General features: G+C 43.9%; 1 protein-coding gene across 2 annotated transcripts in view; it reads left to right on the forward strand.

Annotated features, from left to right (window-relative positions):
* Window positions 1-3,154: 3,154 nt before the first annotated feature.
* Window positions 3,155-16,559, forward strand: part of pde4dip (phosphodiesterase 4D interacting protein) — a 425,654-nt gene continuing 412,249 nt past the window's right edge. For both annotated transcript variants that reach the window (XM_078218377.1, XM_078218378.1), the window contains exon 1: window positions 3,155-3,369. In XM_078218377.1, coding sequence (XP_078074503.1) covers window positions 3,320-3,369 — 50 coding nt within the window. In that variant the 5' untranslated portion in view covers window positions 3,155-3,319. The remainder of the gene's footprint in view (window positions 3,370-16,559) is intronic.

Genomic DNA, 16,559 nt, shown 5'->3' on the forward strand with positions numbered 1-16,559 from the left:
TATCTTACCTAAGTGGGCATTCTTCATCTTTGAGCTTAGATGGTGAGAGTTGATGACTGGCTATTTGGCTATATGGGGCACAACAACAAAGCCTTATTTTCATCAAATGTCCATGCACACAGAGACAGAGCTAACGTCGACAGATTGGGGATTGTAAGTGCAGGCTTGTCTGATTTGGCAAAATACAACCATGAAACCATCTCACAATACTGCGCTGGCATTCACATCAGACACAAAGCAGCAGCATAATTAGGATCAGGAATTCAAAAGTTAAGCAAGTAAATTATTTTCAGTCAGCTTTGGACAAGCTCTGATGCATAAAATTGGAACACTTCAAAAGTGTTTGGGAAGGCGATGATCACCAATCCCCCACCCATCCATTGGTTCTGCCAAAGTCCACTCTGATACATTTTCTAGCAGCAATCATTGGATATTGATCAGAATGGAAGCTCTGGCTGATTCTTTCTCCTGTCCAATGTCAAGTGTACTACTATTGCTGCCTCAATTCAGTTGTCAGCTCTGATCTTCCCCTGATTGAAATCAGTGGAGATGGTGCAGACTGGAGAACAAACTTTGTGTGTATTGCTCAGTTCTGTGTCAAGTAGTACATTCATTCACTAAGTCACTGATTTAGTCAGTTCTGAGCTGGAGTTTTGACGCTCAGTCAGGGGAAGTTTAGAGCTGACAAGGGTCTGGTTCACACCACCTGATTTGTGACCATTCAGTCACTGATGGTCCTGCATTTGCAGGAGACATGCAAATATTCACAGGTTCGGCACAAACTCAATGCTCTGAAACAGAAGCAGTTTTTAGTTTTTTTCCCCCACAAACTTGCTTAAGGACTGGTCGAAACGACTCCAATTTCTTGTTACATTCTGGATTTTTAGGTATTCCGCTTGGGTTCATCACCACCAGATATTCCTGTAAGCAGACCTTTTCAATAATTTACTGAAGGGCTTATTTTTGCTGCAGTCTCTGTTGTTTATAAACAGCTGTTTCTCTGTCCACGTGAACCGCAGTGCTATGCTCCAAAATTAAGGTTGCCAAGCCATTACTTGCAAAAGCCAGTAGCAGCTTGTAACAAGCCCGCACAGGAAGTTGCCTGGGTGTGGAAGTAGCTATCAATGGTCATAGATTCTGTTGAAATGTTGCACTGTTGTATGCGCCAGCATCAACTTTGTGCTCTGAATTAACATAACAGAATTAAAATAACAGAATTAGTAATTTCTGGTGAATCTCTACTGCACTCCCTCCATGGTCAAGGTTAGGTGTGCAAAATTGAACATAGAATCCTACAGTGCAGAAGGAGGCCATTCGGCCCATCGAGTCTGCACCAAGCACAATCCCACCCAGGCCCTATCCCCATAACCCCAAGCATTTAGCCTAGCTAGTCCCCCTGACACTAAGGGGCAATTTAGCATGGCCAATCCACCTAACCTGCACATCTTTGGACTGTGGGAGGAAATCGGAGCACCCAAAGGAAACCCATGCAGACATGGGGAAAATGTGCAAACTCCACACAGACAGTGACCCAAGCCAGGAATCAAACCCAGGTCCTGGCGCTGTGATGCAGCAGTGCTAACCACTGTGCCACCATGCCATAGTGCTCCTCTCTGAATTATCTGGCCTTATTCCTGCTTAATGTTCAATCTTTTCCGGCCCTGAGAATTCTTCTTGACAAAGGGTCCACACCGAGAATGTCCACTCTGTCCCCTTCACAAACGCTGTGCCTGACCTGCCTGAGTGTTTCCAGCATTTTAAGTTTTTTTCCTTTGCTGTGCCAAACAGCATAGGGAATGTGACATCAGTTCAAACATGGCAGTACCGAAGTGTGCACCTGTTTGCAAGATCATTGAACAAAATAATTCCTTTAAATTAGCACCATCACAAAGTTCTGAGGTCAAGTAGAAATGCCAGTATCAGATCTTTTGCAACAATTTTGCAACAAGAACTGTGTACAGTTCTGGTCACCCTATTATAGAAAGAATATTATTAAACTAGAAAGAGACTTACTAGGATGCTACCGGGACTTGATGGTTTGAGTTATAAGGAGAGGTTGGATAGACTGGGACTTTTTTCTCTGGAGTGTAGAAGGCTGAGGGGTGATCTTATCGAAGACTATAAAATAATGAGGGGCACAGATCAGCTAGATAGTCAATATCATTTCCCAAAGGTAGGGGAGTCTAAAACTAGAGGGCATAGGTTTAAGGTGAGAGTGGAGAGATACAAAAGTGTCCAGAGGGGCAATTTTTTCACAGAGAGGGTGGTGAGTGTCTGGAACAAGCTGCCAGAGGTAGTAGTAGAGGCGGGTACAATTTTGTCTTTTAAAAAGCATTTGGACAGTTACATGGGTAAGATGGGTATAGAGGGATATGGGCCAAATGCGGGCAATTGGGATTAGCTTAGGGGTTTAAAAAAAAGGACGGCATGGACAAGTTGGGCCGAAGGGCCTGTTTCCATGCTGTAAACCTCTATGACTCTATGGTTCTATAATTAACTGCCTTCTGGTTGTGGTAAATTCTAAGGGACTTTAAAATAATAAATTAGACTTTTTTCAGCCTGCCAATCTTTCAACTCTGGGGGAAAAGTATTTTGTTATTTTTGGGGTAATTTAAATTCCTATTGGCCAGATGTGTTGAATTGAATTAATTCATTTATTATTGTCACATGGTATTGGTATACAGTGAAAAGTATTGTTTCTTGCGCACTATACAGACAGAACATACTGTTCATAGAATACACAGGGGAGAAGGAATGGAGAGGGTGCAGAATAGTGTTGCACTAACAGATAGGGTGAGGAGAAAGATCTGCTCGATGTGTGATAGGACCATTCAAAAGTCTGATGGCAGCAGGGAAGAAGCTGTTCTTTAAGTTTAAGTTGATTTATGAGTGTCACAAGTAGGCTTACATTAACATTGCAATTAAGTTACTGTGAAAATGGTTGGTACATGTCTTCAGACTGACATCTCTTTCCAGTGAGAGTATGTTGCTGAGCTTTGAGGTGATGTCCATCCCTGTCAGTAGGGCAGTGTGGATGTTTCAGAGGCTACCTGGCCAAGTCATTCCCTGGCAAACAGCTGCTCTGTCTAATTAGCAGCGGGGAGGCTGGAGCGTGAGACAGAGGTCCCTGTGTGTGCGCGCGCGCCGCCTCTCTGATCAGCCGCGCTGACAGCTGCACACACACACACTGTATCATCCTGTCCCTGCCAGGGACCAGCCATGCAGTCTCATCTCAGCTACCCGATGGATTAACGCAACCCCCCTTCCCCGGTTCTCTGGATGTCGCCGCAAACCATTCCGCGCAGACACATCCCGGGGAATGGATTGGGCTCGGGAAAAGGACCAAACTTGGAAATGCAGCGCAGGAAGGTAAGCACATTCCCTTGAATTAGGGCCAGCCGGAATATCTGACGTTGTGAATTGGCTGGGACTGGACGGCCTCTCTCCATCCAGTCCCTGTTGACTGATGGGTCACTGGAGTTGATGACTATGTTTCCCGGTGAGTCGGATTTCCGAATCGTGATTTCGGCGACGGTTCGAAGGTTTTGCTGCAGCCCTCGGCTATTTGTTCCAATGCAGGATTTCTCTCTCTCTCTCTCTCTCCAGGAGGTTACATGCGGCAGCTTGTCTCCAAAAAGTCTTGTCTGAATGATTACCTCTGGGTCCTAAAGCCCCCTGGCACAATTTCCATTTAAATAAATAAGTGTGTATGACATGCAACTGCCTACTAATGAAAGGTGTCTGTGTTAAACTGATCAGCACTCAGGTCACTTGTCATCACTCAAGACCACATACGATCATTTCTGCCTCCTAGTCGCTAGAATATGATGGAAGGGCCAGAGGGAATCTAAATTACTTTGTAATAGAATGTTATTACAGGTCAAATCGAAGATGAGCACCTGAAGCAGTTAAGGGGTATTCTCAATAAGTAATATCTTTAATATCTGGCACTATTATTCTTTACAAACGAACATTCACAGGCCTTAAAAAGGAGATGTGTCACCCCAGTGAGGGCTTTGAATAGTGTGTGATACCTGGAAGAAAACCTGGGGGTACTATTCCGATAGATTTTTAAATTTATCCAGTTTTACCTGAGCTATTAAAAAAGCTAGGACAAAAAAGTATGTTTTATCGAATAAAGCAATTTGTTGGGTTGTATTCAAAGTTAAATCTTTTAAAGGTAATCAGCCTTAGTGAGATCAGTAGTGCATCTTGAAATCTAGTTTCAATGTGTGAGCACGTTTTGTTGACAAATTCAGGTAAAGAACCAGCATTCATGGGGAAGGAGTTTAGCAAGTTTAAAATAGTAAAGTTTAAAAAGAAAGTCCAGTGATGAAATAATGTCAAGCCTGGAGATGGTAGGGGAGGAAAATTGATAAAAAGAATCATGCAATTTTGATGACATGGGGAGGAACGTGTCAGAAAAGGAGATTGCAGGATGAATTCTGATTTCAACACTTCAGAAGTGACCAGTATAACATGTAGTTGTTCCATGCAAACCCTGCACTCAACTCAACACTTGCTTTTAAGAGGGAGCAGTGTGACAACAAAGAATAGCATGTGCACCACGGTGCTTTATACTCTGGGAGTAGAATAATGAGAGGCTATCTCCAAAGGGGCTTGATAGGGTAGATGCTGAGAGATTGTTTCCGCTGAGCAGGGAAACTAAAACACAGAGGCCATAGCCTCGGAATAAGGGGCCAAATATTTATTTAGGTCCGAGTGTTTCACTCATGGCGATACCTCAATTTGGCTTGAGATTGGCTTCTTGGCTCGTCATTTCTTCTAATCAACTACTAAGGTACTTGCTATTACAATAAGAATTTTTTTTTACCATTTAGTTGGTCTCAATACTTTATGATATACCTAGGCAGAATATTGTGGGGACACTGTAGATAACAGAAGCTGGAGTAATAGGCCACCTGCCCCATCTTTAGAGTTATGTTGGGAGGTGAGAGGGCATAAAATAGAGTAGAATTGAAGTGGTTGCTGTGCCCACCAACTTCCCACCTCTGCTGGTATTTTACCAGCGATGTGATAGTTGGTAGGTGGACAGACTGCCCTTAGATCTGAGGTCAATTAATGGTTGCTTAAAGGCCCATTCGCACCACCGCTGGTATTGTACCACTGGCAGATGAGCACCTTTCAGTAAAACCTGGTGGCCTTCCTGATTCCCTCCTGACTGGGCATGCTGTGGCCCACAGAGGGCCACCATGTGGCAAGAGCCACTCCTTCGGATTGACATACCCAATCAAGCAGGTCTGCCTGATTGTCCCCAGTCCTCCCAAACCCCATTGACCTTTATTCCAGGCCTCTTCAATGGTCGCTGGTCCAGGGCCTGCTGCAATCCCAGCAGTGGCCACTGTTCCTAGTGGCTTTCCTGGAATTGAAGGCCAGCAGTTCTGCTTCATTTTGCTTCACAGTGGCAAGGCCATGACTTCAGGTAACTAATTGCCTAAACAACATGAAGTTCAGTGGTGGATTCCAGGCTGAGTGGAGGCAGTCTTGTGAGTGGGGCCACCGTCACCACATAAAATCCTAGCCAGGATAGCAGAAAAACGTGATGCATTGCCAATAAAATTTTGTGCTGTCACCAGTAGAAAGAAAGCTGACTACTTTAACTTAAACATGTTCAGCCAGGACTGATAAATATTTATTTCTTTGTTTTTCTCAGCATGGAAGCCATCCCACTTAAATAATTCAGTCTGTATTTGATTAAAGCAATAATCCATCACAGTGTTAACAATTGGCTCATCTGCAAATTATCACTGGAAATACCCTACCAGTATCCTGCTTTCAATTTCAGAAAATGTTTATGTTAAGTTTTAACTTTTTAAATTCACTTCCACCCATGAGAATTACCAGGGTTGGAAATTTTAGGCAAGGTAACATAATGGGGTAGATTTTGTGCACCAACATTATACCGACATTGTGGATTGGGTGCCAGCCTGATTTTCATTTTGATTAAAATCAATAAAATTACTTAGGAGTAACATAATTCAGCCCAACCAGTCTGTATTGGTATTGATGCACTATATGAACATATTTCATTAACCTTATCCATTTTTGGTTCTGCTTTTAACGTTGTGTGAAACTGAACAAGTAGGCTTACATTCACACTGCAATGAAGGTACTGTGAAAATCCCCTAGTCGCCACACTCTGGTGCCTGTTCGGGTACACTGAGGGAGGATTTAGCATGGCCAATTAACCTAATCAGCATGTCTTTTGGATTGTGGGAAGAAACCAGAGCATGTAGAGGAAACCCACGCAGACACGGAGAGAATGTGCAAACTCCACACAGACAGTGACCCAAGCCGGGAATTGAATCCGGGTCCCTGGCGCTGTGAGGCAGCAGTGCTAACCACTGTGCCGCCCCATCTGATTTTATACACTACAATTTTCTCCATGTAAAGCTTTGTCAAAGACTTCCTGAAAGTCTATGTATACCATAAAAACACTTCAAAAAGGAATTCTCTCCATGAAGAACTTTTACAAATCTTGACATATCAGGTGTTTATAAATGTAAGGTGTATGTTCTCATAATATGGAATCCATAGAAAGGGCAGGTGACTGATTATAGAAAATGACTTTTTTAATTGCTCAGCTGCCAAGGAGGTGGCATGGTGGCACTGTGGTTAGCACTTTTGCCTCACAGCGCCACAGACCTGGGTTTGATTCCCGGCTTGGGTCACTGCCAGTGTGGAGTTTGCACGTTCTCCCTGTGTCTGCATGGGTTTCCTCCGGGTGCTCTAGTTTCCTCTCACAATCTGAAAAATGTGCTGGTTAGGTGGATTGCCCATGCTAAATTCTCCCACAGTGTACCCGAACAAGCGCTGGTGTGCGGCGACTAGGGGATTTTCATAGTAACTTCATTGCAGTGTTAATGTAAGCCTACTTGTGACTAATAAATAAACATTATAAGAAACTAGTATTTTAAATGCTTCCAGGATTTTTAATGCAGAGACTCAGGGAAAAAATTAAGAGCGAGAGTTTCACCACAACCTATCCCCCTGGATAGGCTGGACTGGATATCCATTTGTGGACAAAACTTTGGAGTTGGTCTCGGGACACCTTGGTGAAGATCAGGTGTCCTTTTGGGGAGGTAATGGATCATAACTTCTGAGCTTAGGATATCGTACTTGGGGGAACACCCCATGGATGCACTGGGGATCCCCCACTGATATTCCCAGGTAAGGCTTACATGGCAGTTGCCTGGGAAGTGCAAACTTCCAATGGGCAAATGCTCTGCTTTGGGAACCATCTGAAAATGATTCAAATCCCAAACTTTGGATGGTTTCAGCAATCTTACATCAGTTGTTACCTAGAAGCATTCAAACCAATTCTAACTTTTGGGTAACTATTGTGCGGTCCCATTTCCACCCCACAAGGGACTGCCCCCCCCAAATCCACAGGAGACACCCCCCCACTACTTGACTAAACCCATCCCTCCCACAATACTCCTCCCACCCCAGCATGGGAGCCTCCCCACCACAGGACTGCACACGCCCACACGGCCTCTCCTGTTTCCCCAGGGATCCACCTCCAACAGATATGATGCACTCCCCCTCCCCACCCCCCGGTTGCCAGAGTCTCACACCCACCTTCCCACTCACAACTACCTCCCAAGCCTGGCCCAACCTGAGTTGATGCCCCACGCCCATGACGCAACCTAAGCCCTGCCCGTCCTGCCAGGAGACCCAACGTGACCTGACCCCCTCGAGATGTTGCCCGACCCCGCCCAGGGTCCCAACCCCCACCCTATAGGCCCAACATCTCCAAGGCCCAACCCAGCCTGATGACTCAACACTCCCCACCCCTTGCAATCCTACCCACTTACCTGATACACCGAGCTTCTCCCTGTCCCTGCCTTGTCAAAAGCCTTTAAATTTATCTTGACTCATGTGGTTAAAAAAGGAGATTTGGCTTACTTGTTTGCAAATATATGGCCCTTGATGCTGGGCCCCGGGAATACACTGCACTGTCCAGATCTTGCCCCACCTGAGTCAGAAGGTTGGGTGAGATGGTCACCTTGGTTTCATGATGAGAACTTCAAGCATAGTGGCAATCTGACTCAATTGCCACTCCATCGGATGTAACAGCCCAATGTGTGTAAAGATTGCATAAACTCATTACTGTCAAGCTCGCTGGAACTGTCAAAACACCTGTCAAAATCAGTTGTCAGTAGCCGATGTGAAGGGAACCTGTCAAAAGCACCTTTCAAAGGAAGCTGTCAAGGCATTTAAAAGTCCTGCCTATAAATCTTTGAAAACAAATTCTGGAGTGTTAAAGAACTGGTTGCTTGGCTTTTTCTCTTTCTGTTGACATAAACTTTTGTTGCTTAATTAGTGCTACATGACTGATTCACAACCATCCATTATCACAGCAGGATGCTTGCCATTTCATTGTTTGATCGACGGCTACAAGTGGTTAGACTCTTCCATGTGGGCAGCACGGTGGCACAGTGGTTAGCACTGCTGCCTCACAGCGCCAGGGACCCGGGTTCGATTCCGGCCTAGGGTCACTGCACGTTCTCCCTGTGACTGCTTGAGCTTCCTCCAGGTGCTCCAGTTTCCTCCCCCAGTCCAAAGAAGTGCGGGTTAGGTGGATGGGCCATGCTAAATTGCCCCTTAGTGTCAGTGGGACTAGAAGGGTAAATATACGTGGGGTTACGTGGATAGGGCCTGGATGGGATTGTTGTCGGTGCGGGCTCGATGATCCGAAAGGCCTCCTTCTGCACTGTAGGGATTCTATGATTCCACGATACTATGTGGGACTACGAATTCCAATGCTTATTGAAAAAAGAATTGTGCACTTGAATTCAATATCTGCTGTTATCAGGCTTTATTTAGTTGAAGTAATGTAAATGTAATAAATGGGCTTTTATGAATGAGAGTTTTTTTTACAATATCGTGAAGTCTGCGATAGACACTTAGAACTCTCCTGTCTCTGCGTCCCAGACCCAGAAATCAAAATCTGGGCCTAAGTTGATCGCCCCATAATAAGTTATATCTCTGCCATAGGAAACATTCCTCATTATAAAAGATAGAGCATTAAATTGAGATGAATGTATAGTCCACAAAGGAATCAAAACTATTGCGTACTTTCCAAGGGTTAGAGACTCTGTTTCCATTGAAGGTGCCTCTGAATGACATTAACTGAAACTAACTAAGTTGCGCAATTTGTCGGTTGGTGATCCTTTCACATTGACACTGAGGGATCAACTAATCATGTGACTCAGAGGAAAATATTTTTCTGGCTTGGAGGCCGATTTTGCGCCTGTGTTCGCCATGAGTACAAATGGCGACGTGAGCGCAATAATCTCATGAGAATTGGAAAATGGGATTCTTGCTGGCGAATTCTCATTTTCTGATATTCCCCACCTCTTGCGTTCTGTAATGAGTTCCTTCATATTGAAGTAAATTTAAATACACTGAAAGAGCTTCCCCGTCATTTGTTACCCCCACATAAAGAATTCCCTGCCAGCAAAGATTTTAACTGCTTCTGCAAAATGTGAAACAGTTGAGGGGAACCCATTGGGGACACAAAGGTAAGTATAGCCCCATGGGGGGGGGGGGGGGGGGGGGGGGGGGCGTAGACAGATATGCCTGGACAGTGCCACCCTGGCAATGGCAGCCTTACAGTATGCCAAGGTGGCATTGCTGGGGCAGAGACAGGGGCAAAACCTCTGTGGAGCTCCATTGGGGGAGTTCCCATTACATGTAGGGGAGTGGGTTGCCCCAGTGGCTGTGGGTGGGGGGCTGTTTCTGTATCCATGGAGGATGGGTGGAGAGGATTTTCTCAGTGCATCTGTAGAGAAAGCTTGCACACTCTGTTTCTCACCTCAAGCGGCACGCTGTGTTGTGCAAAATTCCGCCCATATTTTCTATATGATTATATTAGGAATTGTAAGTAAAGTTGCTGAATGCATGAGGGGTGAGCTCCTTATACACATGATGTGGAGTTGCCGGCGTTGGACTGGGGTAGGCACAGTAAGTAGTCTCACAATACCAGGTTACAGTCCAACAGGTTTATCCGGTGGCACGAGCTCTTGGAGCGTTGCCCCTTCATCACCTGATGAAGGGGCAATGCTCTGAAAGCTCGTGCTACCAAATAAACCTGTTGGGCTTTAGCCTGGTATCGTGAGACTACTTACTGTCCTCATACACAAATTTAGATATTATCTGTGAGACAATCTCAGTCATGCCTTTATCCAAAGTAACACTAACAAAGTTGCGCAATTGTTGGTTGGTGAATGCATGGTGTGATTTGATACTGAGTAAAACACTGCAAAAATACTAGCTTCTGTTTCCTTGTTTGTATTGAGTTTGTTGGTTCCAGATTCAACTGCCGCAGTGGGTGGGTTGGGTGTGTGTGTGCTACAATTGGCCTCAGGGAGGGGAATAGTTCACTTTTGTGGATGTCAGGTGAAGAACAAAGGTGGAACAACCGCCATGTCTGAGCAGTCCTATAGCAGGCACTACCTTGCTGCACATGTGAAAAATGTAACTCCGGAAAACTATTGGAGAACTGTGAGTCCTTGTAGAACAGTGTGTCTCCATGGGACCAGTTTTAAAATTTGAAAAATTACCGAACATGCTGCCAGATCATTTCACAATCACACTTGGTTAAAATATAGCTCTCTCTTAAATCCGATGTAGACTGTGGGGTGCAATTTCCTGGGGAGTCTAATTCAAAAGTTAGACCTGAAACTGTACCTATTTTGCCTGTATTAATTCACATCTGAGTTTACTGCCAATCTCATTAACGTACGATAATTGGAATAAGCAAGTGGAAATCAGCATAAACAACCAAGACCCAAGGAAAGTGCAGGGCTCACCCTATATTTTCCTCCCTTAAGTATTAAAATTTCAAGCCATCTTTTATGTATGTTTAAGAACATGCAATCATGGAGCTTTTATGGTTTTTAATGTGACTCATTCTTAAGCTGTAAAAATACATTGAAACATAAAGAAAGTGAAGAACAGGTAAGTTTCAGTCAGAATAAATTGTAAAAAAAAATTCTTCTTAATCACAAAAAAGGATGCACAAAAATATCTGTTTTGCTGGGATTAGAATTCTGTGTATAATTTTGTACTATTATTGAACCAATATGATTGTAAGATATTCATGTGTATGGCTCTTTAGCCTCGACCCATATTAGCTTCCAAGGTACGTGCAGTGCCGTTATCTGAGGTGGTGGTTGTAAGTCATTATAATGGTCCAAGAAGCATTCCAGTGCAAGAAACAATAGATAGACATAAAAGATTAAGGAAATTCAGGCATAGGCCAATTATGTCTGCCCTGGTCTACTCAATTTTTCTTAGCACTGGTAATAGCTTTAAGGCCTGAATGTGCAAGTTGCCTGGCGCAAACACATGGGACATTTCACTCAGATAAATCATTCATAATCAGAGGCCCTTAGGACCCTAGAGAAATGACTTGATCAGCTGGGTTACAACAGCTGCTTACCACAAAGATGGAAGTCAAAAGAAATGAAACTGTGCTAAGATATGGTAATTGTATGCATGCCAAGTGTTTCAAATGAAAGAATGCTGTCGTGTGGCACAGTTTCCCAACAAAAGTTATTTTTTATTAATTACTTATTATTGATGTTGCCACCCTCCTGATATCTGCTTTGCACATTAACCGAATCCTTTGGGTGAAAAATTGCCTCATGTGGCAGCAAAGCTATGGCAGTCTTGTGCCATTCTCCATGAGCCCCACACACTGCTGGTTGCTTCCTGTGTGGCATTCTGCAAGGATATGAGTGCATGTAAGTGTATTCTCTCCATGCATCAGGAAGACTTTAAATCAGCTCTATCTTGACATCAAACAGCCCAACCAGCTATTGCAAATTTGGGTAATGAAAGTCCAGGCAACTTCTTTATTATTTACTCAAGAAGTTACAAGATGGACCCTGCAGTAGTGTTTTTAAAGGGCCAGGCACCCTGATTATGGTAAAATAATTTTTTTTCTGGAATGTTTTTGGATATCATAGAATCCCTACAGTGCAGAAGGCGGCCATTCAGCCTATCGAATGCACCAACAATCCCACCCAGGCCCTATCTCCGCAACTCCACATATTTATCCTGCTAATCCCCCCTGACACTAAGGGGCAATTTAGTATGGTCAGTCAACCTAACCCTCACATCTTTGGAGTGTGGGAGGAAACCGGAGCACCCGGAGGAAACCCATAGACACAGGGAGAATATGCAAACGCCAGACAGATAATTATCTGAGGCCAGAATTGAATCCCTGCCCTTGTGAGGCAGCAGTGCTAACCACTGTGCCCCCCGTATTTTCTGTGAATTTCTGGAATTGCTAGAATACAGTGCCGCATCTTCATGGGGCTGATTGATAGAGCAGAATAATAGGTGATCTAGCCACACAAAGGATGCAACAGATATGGGTGTTGCAGTGTCTCTGGGTCTGCAGCACTGCTGGAAGATGGAGCAGAGACAATGGGGGGGACAAGCTCTATGTCATGCCCTCTGCCAAGTTGGAGCCAGACTCTTTCATGCTTCTTGACAGTGTCAGGAGGCTGTTCACCAGACCAGCCAATATACCCTGCATTTTAGTGTATATACCCATTTACTGCACTGCTGTATGCTGCACCGTTAGGGTCCTTATCTCAGTGCTCAGTTTCATCTTGCCCTCTGGTGAGCTAGCAAACAAACCATCCTTTACCCCAGCCTGGCTGCATGCTACTCATGTCCAAATGACTCACCATACGTTGATCCCAACACAGTTAGTCTCCAATGCCAGGACTGTATCTGGGCTGATGGCTACAAGTGGTACATTGAGATGGCTGATGAGCCACTTTGGGTCATCATGGAGTGGGTGCAGGATAGTGACAAATTTCTGCAGGTACCTAAATTTGAGGATACTGCATAAGCTATAAAGGGGACTTTTATTGTAGGAGTAAATGCTGGGAATGATCACAATCTTTAGGCTAGTTTATTACATAGAAACAGTAAATGCTGAAATTCCTTAACAGCTCATAGAGCCTCAGTGGACAGACCAGCTTGGTTAATATTTTTGGTGCTTTGAAATGTCCATACCCAAGGTTTTTACGCATCTGTCCAGTCTATAGGTGCTGTCTGACATGCTGCGTTTCCAGTTCCTTTTTGAATTTAGATATCCAACATGTGCAGATTATCGCTTCAAGTATATTATTTATTTTTCCTTCTGATCAGTTCTATCCTCGTTTATGTTCTGCAAAATACATGAGAAGAAAAATATGACAAAGATAAGAATGTGCATAATAATCATAATGACATTAAATTATTCTGCAGTAAGTGTATATTTTTCTGAGTAGGAGTTTTTGAAAGGTACATACATATAATAGGAGGATGACTGATGTTTATTAATTACCACAAAATATCAGACATCAGACAAAAGGAAGAAAAAGAACTGATATTGATGTGAGTACAGACTTACAAAGCCAGGGGAAAGTGATACTGTGGTTTACTGACCACCCCCACCCCTTTAGGGGTTTCTTGCATCCTTAATAACATGTGCTAAGTGTTCATTATCCAGGGAATTCCCTGCACTTAGATGTCATGCTTACAGGGGAGCTCTGCTGTAATGTACACAAGATACCTTACAAAACATCTTTGCAAGCATTAATCTAACAAATAAGTTAGCCGGCTGCCAATTAGTCCACCTATTAATTTTGATCAGAGCTAAAGTACAAAATGCTGGCTTTGGTATATTGGTTATGCATGTGTAAGGTCAACAAAAAGATGAGCAGTGAGTTTATTTTTAGTGATTCATTTTGATATCCATATCAGAAATTCTAGACCATAGCTGGCTGCCAAGGGATTAGCCTGCAGACAGGCAGTGGCTGGCTAATGAATGATCTGCATGCCTGTGTATCATTTACGCAATATGTATAATGTGTTGTGAATACTGGTGCTCAATATATGATAGAACTACTTTGTAAACATTTCTTTTCCAGTTACGTCACTATGAACCCTGACTTCTGATTTACCATTCCATAATTTCCTTTGTTCTTAGTGAACGTTACTCCCTAAGGCTTGGTAATTTATAGATTATTCACTTTGGTGATGATCATTCAGCATGCTATTCTGTGCTGTGATAATGTCCTTGTCTCACACTTTGTCCTAAATGATGTCTGATCTGTTTTTTTATTTGATTTGATTTATTATTGTCACATGCATTAGTACACAGTGAAAAGTATTGTTTCTTGCACACTATACAGACAAATCATACCATACATAGAGAAGGAAAGGAGAGAGTGCAGAATGTAGTGTTACAGTCATAGCTAGAGTGTAGAGAAAGATCAATTTAATATGAAGTAGATCCATTCAAAAGTCTGATGGCAGTAGGGAAGAAGCTGTTCTTGAGTTGGTTAATACGTGACCTCAAACTTTTGTATCTTTTTTCCAATGGAAAAAGGTGGAAGTGAGTACGTCTGGGGTACGTGGGGGTACGTGGATTATGCTGGCTGCTTTTCCGAGGCAGCGGGAAGTGTAGACCGAGTCAATGGTTGGGAGGCTGGTTTGCGTGATGGACTGGGCTTCATTCATGACCTTTTGTAATTTTGTGTGGTCTTGGACAGAGCAGGAGCCATGTCAAACTGTGATACAACCAGAAAGAATGCTTTCTATGATGTATCTGTAAAAGTTGGTGAGAGTTGTAACGCGCATGCCAAATTTCCTTAGCCTCCTGAGAAAGTAGAGGCATTGGTTAACTAAAGCATCAACGTGGAGGGACCAAGGCAGCTTGTTGATGATCTAGACACCTAGAAAGTTGAAGCTCTCAACCATTTCCACTTCATCTCTGTTGATGTAGACAGGGGCATGTCCTCCACTATGCCTCCTGATGTCAATGACTATCTCCTTCGTTTTGCTGACATTGAGGGAGAGATTATTGTCATTGCACCAGTTCACCAGATTCTCAATCTGTTTCCTGTACTCTGTCTCATCATTGTTTGAGGTCCGACCCACGACAGTGGTGTCATCAGCAAACTTGAAAATCGAATTGGAGGGGAATTTGGCCACAGTCATAGGCATATAAGGAGTATAGAAAGGGGCTGAGGACACAGCCTACGATGCTTGTGGAGGAGGTGTTGTTGCCTATCCTTACTGACTGCAGTCTGTGGGTTAGGAAGTCAAGGATCCAGTCAGAGAAGGAGGAGCCGAAACCCAGGCCACGGAGTTTGGAGGTGAGTTTTGTAGGAATAATGGTGTTGAAAGCTGAGCTGTAGTCAATAAATAAGAATCTTTGTTATACAGGTGTTTCAGGGTTGAGTGTAGAGTCAGGGAGATGACATCTGCTGTGGACCTGTTGTGGCAGTAGGCAAACTGTAGTGGATCCAGGCAATCTGGGAAGCCAGAATTAATTTGTGCCATGACTAACCTTTCAAAGCACTTCATAATGATAGATGTCAGAGCCACCGGACGATAGTCATTAAGGCACGCTGCCTGGCTTTTCTTTGGTACAGGGATGGTAGTCGTCTTCTTGAAGCAGGTAGGGACCTCACACTGGTGAAAAGAGACGTTAAAGATGTCTGTGAATTCCCTCACCAGCTGCATAGGAGTGCTTGTCCCGGAATCCCATCTGGGTCAGTTGTTTTCCGTGGGTTGACTTTCAAGAAGGCTGTTCTGACGTCTGCGATGGTGACCTCGGACACCGACTTGGTATCCTCGGATACCAGCACGCTTTCTGGGGTAGAAGGCGGGCCCTCACTGACCACTTGCTCAAAACGGACAGAGAATGCGTTGAGCTCATCGGGGAGAGTGCTTTAGTGCTGGTGATTCTACATGCTCATGGTGTAGGTGTGAAATCTTCTGTAAAATAACAGCAAAGTTGTTTTTCTTCAAATCTTTTAGTGATACACTTTACTAGTTTTCTAGCTTGTGAAGGAGTAAGAAAACGGGGACGAACATCCCACATGAAACATAATTGATAATATAGACACATAGGAAATAGGTGCAGGGGTAGGCCATTCAGCACTTTTAGCCTGCTCTGCCATTCAGTATGATCATGGCTAATCCTCTATCTCAACACCATACTCCCAAGCTCTTCCCATACACCTTGACACCTTTAGAATCTAGGGCCAGAATTCTCCGGCAGCTGGATTTTGCATTGAGTGCCAAATTCTCCATTCTCGTTGTCAGCAGTAGCGGGGGTGTGTGAGACTGGAGAATCCCCGCCTAGAAATCTACCTTTCCTTCTTAAACATATTCAGTGACTTGGCCTCCACAGAATTCCACAGATTCACCACCCTCTGAGTGAAGAATTTTCTCCTCATATCAATCCTAAATGACCTAACCTGGTTCCTGAGGCTATGACCTCTTGTTCTAGATCCCCCCCCCCCCCCAGTCAGAAGAAACAACATCCCTGCATCTAATCTGTCCAGCCCTGTCAGAATATACCTTTCAATTAGCACCCTCTAAATGCAATTGAATACCAGCGCAGTGGATCCAATCTTCCCTGTTATAACAATGCTGCCATCCCAGGAATCTTTCTGGTGAACCTTCGCTGCACTCCCTCTATGGCAAATTATCCTTTCTTAGAGAAGGAAATTAAA

The sequence above is a fragment of the Mustelus asterias genome, chromosome 8 (assembly GCF_964213995.1).
Source record: "Mustelus asterias chromosome 8, sMusAst1.hap1.1, whole genome shotgun sequence".
Taxonomy (NCBI): domain Eukaryota; kingdom Metazoa; phylum Chordata; class Chondrichthyes; order Carcharhiniformes; family Triakidae; genus Mustelus; species Mustelus asterias.